The 12,325-nt window shown below is 36.3% G+C and overlaps 1 protein-coding gene across 3 annotated transcripts in view; it reads left to right on the plus strand.

The window, feature by feature from the left end:
- LOC121313290 (collagen alpha-1(XIV) chain-like) overlaps positions 1–12,325 on the plus strand; it is a 78,509-nt gene that overhangs the window by 63,108 nt on the left and 3,076 nt on the right. For all 3 annotated transcript variants that reach the window (XM_041245672.1, XM_041245670.1, XM_041245673.1), the window contains 7 exons: positions 1,865–1,918; positions 3,226–3,297; positions 6,614–6,649; positions 7,124–7,190; positions 7,595–7,783; positions 10,724–10,801; positions 11,426–11,581. In XM_041245672.1, coding sequence (XP_041101606.1) covers positions 1,865–1,918; positions 3,226–3,297; positions 6,614–6,649; positions 7,124–7,190; positions 7,595–7,783; positions 10,724–10,801; positions 11,426–11,581 — 652 coding nt within the window. The remainder of the gene's footprint in view (positions 1–1,864; positions 1,919–3,225; positions 3,298–6,613; positions 6,650–7,123; positions 7,191–7,594; positions 7,784–10,723; positions 10,802–11,425; positions 11,582–12,325) is intronic.

Below are 12,325 nucleotides of genomic sequence, written 5' to 3' on the forward strand. Positions count from 1 at the left end.
AGGTTCTGTGACGGAAAATTGAACAAGCTTTCAGTCACAGCTGGTACAAAGAAACATAATGGGTGATGGCTTTCTGAGAAATAGTGGATTAGTATATATGGATAAGTATGGGTACATGAAACTGGGACTAAACTACAACTACTAGATGTTCCTAATATTTAATTTCTTACTTGTTTACTATTCTTTTGTGTGTGAACTGTATGAATGTTGTTTTGTTGTTATTATTTGCAGCGCTTACTAACTAAAATGCTTCTGAAAAGCATGTCTGATTTTTCCTGAATTGAGGTGAACAAACAGGTTAACTTTGTGCTGTGCACTAACGTCTGTGCAACACTGATATGCGTCCCAGCCTCACTTCAGGAAATCAGCCTGCTCAGATGCATTTTTGATGGAATAGTTAATTATGGCAAATAATGATATAAGGAATAACAACAGTAGGGAAGCATACAGAATGCTGTTAACATGTAACAATAAATGTGTCTATATCACAAATTGCATATGGATCGCTGTGTGTGCTTTGACCATTATCACAGTGGATTTGGTCTATACTCGGCAGGATGGTGGACTTCCAAAAACTTGAAGTGGAAAACAGTTTCCATTTTGCCCGTTACAGACCTGTCAACTCTCCCGTATTCACCGGGAGTCTCTCGTATTTTGGACCCGGAGATCTCCCAGGACAGATTTTTTCTCCCGTATTCTACTGTTAAACCCCTTTATGACAGCAAACCTTTAATGTCTACAAAATTCATTGCTGGTGTGTGATTACTGCAGTCCCAGTCTGTACGCAGCAGGGTTTAGGAGTCCTATGGCAGGCATACATTCAGTGCACAAGGCAAGTTCACATACTTAGCCACGCACCTGCACCTTTTTCTATAGTGCACTGCCTTTTTTATGTGTACACTAACAAGAGAGCGTATACTTCATAATACAAATGTATTATCTGCAATGAGCAATAATGACTAGTTTTGGTTTTAAAATGACTTTGTGAGATATCTATCAAACACTCTTTAAATGGGTTCTGTCCTTTTCCAAATCTCTTTATCCCACTGGACTGCTTAAGGACAAATGTGTCATTCAGTTCATGGACAAGGGTACATTTGTAAAATGAGCCATGCAAATTGAAATCTGACGAATGAAATTTAGTTGAATTTAGCAGAAATCTACACATTGACCAGCTGTCTAATATGGGTCGTACAGCAGTAGTTTCGGGTGCACCCAGTCTTTCTCATGTATACAGTTTGATTATATTTATTCTGTTCCAGGTCCCCTGCATAACATGCAACTTGTTAGTAGTAGTAGGGTCTTGCAGGTAAAAAAAATGTAGTTAGCAGCAAGTAGGACAGAGACACAAATGGTTAAAATGTGCTACCTAATGTTTGGATAGGGTGGGTGGCAACATTTTACAATAAATATCTAATCTGCCTCTTTAAAATGTCTCCAAATAATCAGCAGTTTGGTGTGGTTCTGAATGGATGGTATTCTTGTCAGTGATTCTGAGATGCCAGCTCAAGGGCTCTTTTACCATTACCTGTTTGCGGGACGTTATTGATTTTCTTATTGTGCTTATTCATAAATAATTAGATTGCCAGATTATTCAAGGGGAATTTAAAAAAATAAGAATTTCATGTTTATAAATTATCTAACGGAAGGAGATGTTAATTATAATTGGTGACCATAGCCGAAACCTTAGCATGTCGCCAAAGGAATACTCCCTTGAGCCAGTCTTATAAAACAGTGCTAATATGTGCAGGCCTTAATACCGTGAGAACTGCTTGAGAATAAACAATACAACCAAAACTGTAGAATACAAGAATGTCAAGTATGTACACTGTTAAAAGCTCTTTCATTTGTTTCCATATTCTAGGGACTGCCTGGCAAAGATGGACCCCAAGGACAAATTGGTCCACCAGGGCCAATTGTAAGTAATAATCAAAAACATTCACAAGAGGGGTATTGAAAGTAATGCACCTTCATATGGGTATGAACTATTACAACATACTTAACTAATGTACAGTACTTTTCATCTTGTTTAGAATAATTGTATTCTGCCTCAAGTGAATGTAATAAATAAAACATGTATTCACATGAGGTACTGATGTATTTCTTAAATCCACTAGGCAGAGTGTAGCAGGGGGACCCCTTATAAAAGTTTACCATAGTACAAGCATGGCAAAGTGTAATAAAGCATAGTGAAAGCATGGTAAAGCATAAGAAAGCAATGTAAAGAACAGTGAGGAATGGTAAAGCATATTAATAAACATGGTAAACCAGGGTACATTATGGTTAATACTTGGTATTACCATGGGAAAAGCATGGTAAAGTGCAAAAATACCATGGTAAACTGGTATTAGGGTCAGGTTAATGGTTACACTGTAATGTACCAGCTGTACTTAGTGAGAAAACATATTTGGGAGCTTTTACCTTTCTGCGATTTAAAAAGTCACCAGGATGTTATTACTGGATCAGAAAATAACACTATGTAACACATTAGAAGTGATTTAGAAGTGAGTAGTTTTTCGAGATTTACGATTATACTGTAAATACAGTATAATCGTAAATCTCGAAAAACTACTCGCTTCTAAATCTTTTGTAGTCATTTTTGTATTACTTAGTATAAATACATGTTAATTTGGATTCATATGTTGTTTTTTTCTGACTTTATGTGAATGAAAAGACACACATTTGCCTGTTTTCCCATTGGAAATAGTGATATTTTTAAATATCACTGTCCTGGTCACAAAAGCAAAGTTTGTGGGGAATAATAGCCATTTTCTATACTTTTGAGGCATAAGCAATTAGGAAATAACACTTACTACCCAGGAACAAAAAAAAACAAAAAATTTGTTACATGGTGTAATGTACAAAGTAAATCCAAACAAGTTGGCAACCCACAGTCAAAGTATCACTGCATAAAGCAAAGTTTTTATTGTAACATAATGAACAGGACAAAGACAATAAGACCAAAAATGAAAATGTAGCCCTTCGGGAGTGATGCATCAGTCAAATGGTTCCATGTGGCTAGAATGTCTGAACCATTGGCAGCGTGTTATTCATACTTCACTCCATTTGACGTTCAAAGGGTAACTGTTTTCTTGGTTTGGTTTGTGGTTGGCACAGTTGTTTGTATGATCCTAATGTGTGTGTGTGTGTGTGTGTGTGTGTGTGTGTGTGTGTGTGTGTGTGTGTGTTGGGGGGGGTGTGTGTGTCTTTGTCTCTAACCTCTAGGGAAGCCCAGGAGTGCCCGGAGCCATAGGTCAGAGTGGACCCACAGGACACCTGGGTGAACAGGGACCCCCTGTAAGTGCAACAGAAATGTTTTAGTGTAGTTTTCCTTTGACTGAACAGACCCCCGTTTACCTGAGTAGCTTTAAAACATTTAAATTGCATGGCACAAAATACAAATAAAAGTGTAAGATAAAAGTGTAAGGAAAATGTACATAATATACACAATCCATGTTACACAGAAATCAAAGCAGACATTGGCAGAACCTAAAAAGGTTGTTGCTTGTACCGTTCTTGTTTTCTGATTCATAAATGTAGTATTTTGGCCCCTCCTGCTGCCTACCTGGCCTCTTTCCAGAACTCGGAATTGAATCGCTAGTTAAATAAGGAAACCATGAATTGAAAGAAAATACAAAACAAAAGCAAAACAATGTAGCCTGTAAAAACATGCACCTGGTATATCACCTTTCTTATTGGCAAACACATCAAAGTATCTTTTGTTGCATTATCTTTTTAAGCATTCTGCCTCGGTATGGCAGGAAAAATGTCAGTGCCCCAGTGTGAGGAAAATAATCTTCCGCTTTTAAAACTCAGTGCAGAAGTTAATTACCTTTGATTAGTACTCAATTGTAAATGTGAGGGAGGACAGGTTTTCTTGTTTTGAAATCAATGTGTTATTAAATTAATTTATTGAAAAGCTGCATATACTTAGACAATTCCACACCCCCAACAACCCTTTCAGTTAAGGTGTTGGGACACCCTCTGTAAGGGCATGCGTCATGGGCTTGATTCATAGCTGGCTTTGGAGAGCCTTGGATTGAAAATGGTTGGGAAATGAAAGAGGGATACAATTTGCTGCTGAGGATTTCATGTCCTGCATTTAAAATTCATGGGTCTCAATACACATACAGCTTGTTACAGAAATGCATCTCTGTTACCTCAGTTCAACCATTGGCAGACAGTTTTTATTTGATTTCTTAGTAAAATGTAAATATATTTATTGCTCATAAGTGAAGGGGTTTACTAGGGTCTAAGCTCTTTTAAACCCTGGGTGCCATTTAGTGTCTATTGTGTTGGAGATTTTGTGGGCTGAGGCCAGGATAATGTATTTTACACAAGACCTGCAGTCACAAGATCAATTTTTTTTTTTTTTTAATTTTCAGTTAACTATCCATACTGAAAACTAGGAAGCAACCTGCATTTAAAAAAAAAAAAAAAAAAAAAAAAAAAAAAAAGATGACTAGCAAAAATTGTTTCAAAGATAGCGGTAAGATCTGGATTTCAACTGGAACATAGCCGCTGTTACATAGCCACTTATTGTTGGCAGTTAATGTACTGCTGTACATTGAATATTGAAAATATTACCCCAGGAATGAATCTAGGACGTATCTTAAAGAACCAGAGCTACATTTCTTTGTGCTTTGCTGTGTATAATACACATACTATCTAACTTTATTATAACAAACCCCCCTGGGACCTGGAGAAATGTTCGTTATGTCAGGTTGTTTACTATAATAGGGTTTGGCAATTTGCTGCATCAGAATAATGAAGAAACGTCCAAATTGAATTGAACATCTTTATACAGAATACAGCAGTTCTTTCAAGACATCTTCACACTGATCAACATTTAAACTGTAATGAAAAAAAGTACACTTACAAGCAGAATACAATAATTACTCTTGAAAAACATATTGCTTCATATTTTCCATGCTTTTTTCAGTGCACGCTGTTTCAATCTTGTTACCTCCTCACGCCTGTTGCCATGGTTGCAGTTTGTGTGAAGATGGCAACCGTTGCATACATCACACATGATTCACATTACAGTAGGTTATGAATCAGCCTTTTCTTCGAATTAGCCTACCAAGGTCTTTGTTTTCACTGAGCGAATAACACATTCACACTGGAGAAAGTTCAGTGTCAGTCACTAACGGGATCATTTTATCTGGGTAGATCTTGTAAAAGTGATCGTTCTAATAGCCCTAATTTCCATTTGAAAAAAATGGTTCTTGCTGCTAGGATCATTAAAAAGGGGGGTTCGTTATAAGAATGGTTCGTTATTGTGAAGTTAGACTTTATTTGCATCTAACAGTGGAGAGATGTTCAGCAATATCTGTTGTAAACGGTCAGCACATTCCTTTAAAAATTAAATCTGCAGACCACCCAGGCATTCTACCTTCTAGGCAAACTTCACATTCTATGTGGTTAAAAACAAAAATGTCTTGCTTCTTGATATTAAGTGATTCAGTGTTTTGGCAGCTCCATTCTTGATATTAAAAATAATTCTTGGACTGGAAAGTGCTGAAGTAGTAATGCCCATTGTGCTTTAAATGATAACGTATGTGACAGCTTACTGAAAGATACATTGTCTGAGTTAAGATTATTATATTTCAGTACAAGTAATACAGGTTGGTTATCATAATGATGGTGGGTTTCAGTTGCCAGTATTTCAGTTGGCAAATATAGAGCTCATATACTGAAAAATGAATGGAAGACAGTATCACAATGTCATTTCTTTTAAGTGACCAAATCAGTTCAGCTGTACCATACAGTGACTTTCATTCCAACTACAGTAACTGGTTACACAAACAAACTGTTTTCCTCAAGGAAAAATTTACTGTGAAATAATAGTTTTTAGTCTTGTGGGAACCCTTGGATCAACTTTTGGTCTATTCAGAAAGTTCAAGAGGATGTGAAAAGGATTTTATAGAAACCTTTTTTTCTGTACATCCAAATAACATTTTGTTATTTTGTTACATCTGTGATGACTTTTAATAGTATAATTAAGTGATTTACTACAGGGCGTATTGAGTTTATAAGGAGATAACTGTTCTGATTTATGCAAGATGTGCTATCTGTATTGTCTCTTGGCAGTCATAGGCTTGACAGTCTAAATCTTTTGGTAGTACTATGATTTGCCTGTCAACATCCTGCCAAGACAGGACCATTACTATACCTGTAACAGGCTGTGATCACAATACATCTGCAGCTGATACTACAGTACCTTCAATCCGCACATATTGGTGAATGTGATAAACAAGAATATTGATGTCTTGTGTACAAATGACACAACTCTGGTGACTTGCCTCAGACTAATTCATGTGTGGCTGAAGTGTGCCAAATACAGAGTTTGTCTAGCAGAACACAAGTAGATATGTGTTGTGACACCCTCCAGCTCCAGGGAAGCTCTCAAGGGTGTTTCAAAGGGAAATTAAGGTGTTAAAAGCTTAGCATCTCTCAGGAGTCTCTTACAGAAAACGATTGATCCTGTGTACAGAAGTATGCACAGCTGTTAGTCAGATCCCTGGCATTAATAAGGATGCAAAATGGATCTATAAATAGTCTGTGTTCTTTTCAAGCTATATACTTAATGTAATTGTTACTTTTTTTGCAGGGCCCCATTGGTACAAAAGGAGACAAGGGTGAAAGAGTAAGTGTTGCACTTGTTTGATTTCAAATTGTTTTTCAGACCTCTAGTAGCAGTCAATAAAAGTGTACGCTTTTAGGTGGGCTAACATAGATAAAAGATTGAATGAGTCAATAGTCTGCAGTGTGTAGTGCAGTGAACTCCAAATAAAGAAAATTGTGAACCAGTTTTAGTATATTGAAAAAAGTCATTATGTCAATAATAAACCCTTTAAAAGTTTACTGCGATATACCATGATAACATTACAGTAAAGTGCAGCATTACCAGTGTAAATTTACCATGGTAAATACTTACTGTTTTTATCATTATTCTTATTTTACCTTGTTTTTTGTTGTAATCTATTGTTTTATTATCGTGTTATTAACTATAGTTAACAGATTTTAATTATACAGTCACAAAATAATTTGATCCCTGGTTTAGTACACACACACACTACATATATATAGTCCCTAACTTCTGTTTAACTGCTCTGTGCAGGGTGATATGCAAGCCCAGGCTGTGGTCCGTTCCATCGCTAGACAAGTTTGTGAACAGCTAATTCAAAGTAAGTACAATTGAACCTTTAACATAACACAATGATTTCATAATAAAATGATTTATGCATTCATTCACCATAAAAACATGTACCTGATTTCTTTAACCAGCAAAGAAATAACCAAGGTAATATAGTTTCGCATTAAAAAAAATTAAATATAAATTTGCACTTATGTGATTCTAATATGTAGTCAGTACAAACCAGTACACCAGTAACACTGAAATGTAAAAAACTAAAGAAAGGATAAAAAAATTATAATATATGTAATAATAAAGTGTTTCTATGACTCAGGTTTTTAACTCTGTATGTTTACTGTTAAGTTAAATAGTTTTTGTCTGCCTTCATTCAGTAATGAACCAGCACCAAGTAAACATGCTAATGCTCACAGAACACGTCTCCTCTTGTAACCTCAGGTCACATGGCCAGGTATGACTCGGTCCTGAACCAGATCCCCAGCCAGTCTGTGTCGGTGCGTGCGGTGCCTGGACCCCCTGGAGAGCCAGGTCGCCTGGGACCTCGGGGCCCTGCAGGAGAGCAAGGACTGCCAGGCAGACCAGGATTCCCAGGAAACAACGGCGAACCAGGCAGACCTGGGGAGAGAGGTACGGAACAAGGGCTTATGCAGGAAATGTTCACATCTCTAATGGGTGGGAGGAATTTTTTAGTAGTACTAAAAAGAAGCTTGATAGTAATTTACAAAAATGTTTTTATTTTATTTTATCAGTGTCTTAATATTTTTTGGTGAGATTTTATGTTACTGGAGTGCTGTGCTGATGTTAATTTTCCTTCTTTAGTCTTATTGAAAGAAAACTATTTGTAGTTTTAAGCCTGCACAGGTGTGAATTGGTCAGGTATTGTTACATGTTGTTAGGCCACCTAGTCAAAGCAGAGTACTACAACTATACAGGAATTAAAATCTTAATAAAGAAATAAAGGAAAATAGTTAAGAACATATTGTAAATTAATATGTAGAATTACATTTCAAAGAAATTATTGTCTAAAATGATATGCAGTAATAGTATCATGTTCTGACTAAAAGTCCATCAACTTCTTCAGTGGTGAACTAAGTACTATAGGGGTTGATGAATTACTATGTTTCTTTATGTTCTATTTTTATTTGAAAGCGTTTTAAAGTTATTGATGACCTGGTTATTTAGTGTGATGTTAAAGAACTGCAACACCTGGATTGATCATTAGACTGGCAAAGGAGGAGGAAAAGCACATACTGCTACATATTGCCATCCTAAATTTCTGTATAAGTAACTCACTTAACATTTTCATCTTTGAAAAGTTTAATCTAGGTTTTGTCAAAAAATATTTGACCTTGTGTTTGGTTGCCTTATATAATTATAATTGTTATTTGTAAATTTGTTTTCATGTCATTTGTGGAAATCTGTCAGTGTAGTAGTTTTATGGTAGGAGAAAGGGACCGAGTTAGAAGATCCTGTAATCCATAGCATAGCTCAACCCAGTACTTGCAAAGTGTTTGGAATGTAGCATGACCCTTTGAGCTGTGGCCTTTCTCTAGCTGAGAATGATCAGTACAGCTGGATTTTGCAATATCTTGCTCTTAGAATCTCTGCAGTTATGTTACTGACTTAATTCAGAAACACTCCTGCAAATTAAGTCACTGTATCAGGTACAGTAAACTATCTCTTATCTATATCTTATCATTTAGAGTATTAGCAAGTCTTCTACTACTTCTACATATTTATTGTAAGTTTTACACATGTGCTTGCTGTTCACACTTACCTGCGACTGCAAGCAAAGGGACCACGTTCGTTTTTTTTGGTCCTTTTCCAGTCTGTTTGTGTTCACAGTGCGGTTTTCAAATTTACATGGTGTGTGAAGCAGATGTTTACAATATACTGCAAGGCATATTGAAAGATGACAGCTACAGTAGGAGAATAATGCAGTTTACCTAATTCTGCACGGTTCTCCTCCTGTCGGCATTAAACCAAGTAATTTACGAAAAAATTGAGTACGGGTATATTTGACTATTTTTGTCAGTTTTCTCCAGTTCAGCACGGATTAAAAAAGCACAAAGTAAGAACTTACCTGAAACTAACATCAAGTAAATAAACACAACATTGTGATTCATGAGTAATAAACAAACAAGATAATATACAAGATGTAACTGAATATGACCAACAAAGTTAAAATATACAATAATTAAACAGGTATTTAAAAAGGTAAAAATACTTACATAATATCGGAATGGGGAAGGCATCTTAAAATGCAACTCTTCTGGATTGTTTTGCATCAAAATCATCGGTTGTGTCTTCAAATTTCAATGACCTGGCAAGGTCGTGCTCAATAGCTAAAAGAGCGAGACCATGAAGTCTTTCTTATTGAACTTTGTACGCTTTTGATTTGCTTAATTTTGCTAAAAGATAAAGTTTCGGCTTCAGAGACAGTGAAAAGTATAGTACAGAAAATTTGCATAGCTACAGTGACATTAGGAAAAATTCAAAATTAAGCTGTCAAAGTTTATTTAACAGCTCTATGGTTTGAGAGGTGCACTTCCAAAGTTTGCCTTATAAATTGCTTTCATGTTTTTCACTTAATCGATGATGTCCGTGGATACATCGTTCTCATATTTGCAGAATACTGAACACAAGTTTTCAATTTGAGGATCAGTGAATTCCAAAAATAACCACAAAAAATTACTGATCTTTGGCTATGTGTTAACCCGCAATGGCACAGTCAACAAGCTTGTATAAAAACATTCACTTTAAAACCTCTCTCCTCATTATCTTCTCTTAATTGGACTTCTGTTTCATGCAATATTACATTTTTGTTTTGGATCTCGATATCATATTTTAACACTGTTTGTTTTGCCAGTCGCGTCTGTATAAATCCCAGTGTTACTGTTTTGAATATCGATTCTTTCTTCCTGTTCAACACTAGTTTGGACTATTGTCATATTAAAATCAGTTGTTTCAACAATAATATTATCATCATCAGCTGACGTATTTTTCTCAACAGTTTGCTTTGAACTACTAGCTAGCGGTTCTGCCTGATCTTCTTTAGGCTTAACTCCACATTCAAACAGAGTCCAACTACCCTACTTATATTGTTCAAGTTGGGCTGCTTTATCTTCTTTTTCTGTGTTTTTGCGCTCCTGATTTGTGTTTATAATCCATAACGTAAGGTAGAACAACGTTAGGAACGATTCGAAATACCACGTTTTACTTTTCAAGAGACGCCACACTCACATAGGCTGCGTTCCTAAATTCAACGCTGAGAGCTAGTGACGCGTAACATTGGCTCAACAGTGACTCATCGATCTCACCGACTCTCAGAGCTGCTGAGCTGCTCAACAGAAAGATGGCGACACCCACAACCACGATTAAGCTGCTATATAAAAATTATGAATGGTATTTAAATGTAGATACCGATACCGTAGTCCGATTTTAAAACGGCAATTGTTAATATAAACACATGATTTATTTTATACTTTCTGGGCAATAAACTTATGTATTGACAGCACTAAATCATTTTGACACCTGGAAATAAGTATGGAGATTCTCATTCAACAGGTTTATCAGGAGACAAGGGAGAGAAAGGAAGCCCAGGCATCGGTACTCTGGGACCCAGAGGACCACAGGGACCACCAGGTAATGGACATCCTCATTCCAAAAATATGTTACACATACTATGTTGATATATATCATCTTTGTTCACCCACATAGCACAGTCGTTACTGGAACATCACAAAATAAGTATTCATTAGTGCCTTAAAACATTGATCCATTGCAGTCCAATTCATTTACAAGGATGCTAATAATAGAACAACTATGGTGCACAGAATCTCAAGCTCTTCCCACTCTCAAAGGGTTCTCAGAGTCCTAGGTCTCTGTGTTTTAGCTGATTTAGCTTTAATACACATTAGGTTTGAGGTGGTGACTGGTAATACTATCCATCTTAGACTTCCACAATTAAATGCAACGTAATCTTGGACAGTGATCATTAAATTCTCAATTGAACAGCTACAGTTGAGATATTTCCAGAAGTCTCATACCTATTGTTATGTGTTTTTGATTATATTTATTAATTTAACATCAAATGCAGTCAGAAAAGGTGTGAAGATAAAATATGGAAAGGGTAACTAACAATATATTTTAAGTGTTTGGGAACACTCTCTGGGGTAATGAAGTGAATTAAGCAAGAATACACCCCAAGCCCTTTTTAGAAAGAGGTGAAAGGATCAAATGCGACCTTTTCTTTTTTTTTTCTATTAGGACCTCCAGGTGAAGGCCGACCAGGCAGCCCAGGGCAGCCAGGAAGACCAGGCAACCAAGGAACACCTGGACGCCCAGGCAATCCCGGCTCCACAGGCCAGGCTGGCCCCCAGGGATACTGTGATGCCTCATCCTGTATGGGTTACAATGTCGGAGGTGAGTACCAGTCTTCCTCTTGACCTGTTATAATTAGTTATTTGATAGACCCAGAACACAATGGGCAAGTTTCTTACAACTCTGCTGTCTTGATATACACCATTTCGTTTCTTAGGAGTCTGTGTTTGTTTATGTACAAAGCTATTATGTCTAGTCCAATGTATATATGTCTAACACCAGTTACTGTATTTTAAGGTGCATTGCTACATTATAACCATTTTTTTAGAGTTAACACTACAAGAAGATGAGAATAATTTAACAGTCGGCTCACTTAGTGCCTTGTGCTTGTAAAGCAGTTCATTCCCAAGCACAGTACAGCCGTGAAATATAATTGTAATTGGACTCATGAGAATTAATTTTCTAGCTATTCTTTTTTTATATAGAGAAATGTATGTACTCTTAAGCTAGAAATCTCTATTAATCTGGGTTTGAATCGATATTCAAATAAAATTAATGCTTATTTTGATTAAAGATGATGGGAGCAAATAAACTAAATGATTAACTGATAAAAAAAAAAAAAAAAAAAAAAAACATATTTTACATATCAAATGCTTACCTGTTCATTTCCGTAACTAAAGTAGCAGCACCTTAAAATACCATAATAAAAGAGCACAGGACCCTGTGGTGATGATTTTGTTTTTCAGGGTACTTGTTACTTGTTTCTGCCTTCTGCAGTTTTCTGAATCTGAAACCTGGGATTTTTTGGGGGGGGGGGTGGAATTTTTTTTACTGAAACAACGTTCT

The sequence above is a fragment of the Polyodon spathula genome, chromosome 3 (genome assembly GCF_017654505.1).
Source record: "Polyodon spathula isolate WHYD16114869_AA chromosome 3, ASM1765450v1, whole genome shotgun sequence".
Classification (NCBI taxonomy): Eukaryota; Metazoa; Chordata; class Actinopteri; order Acipenseriformes; family Polyodontidae; genus Polyodon; species Polyodon spathula.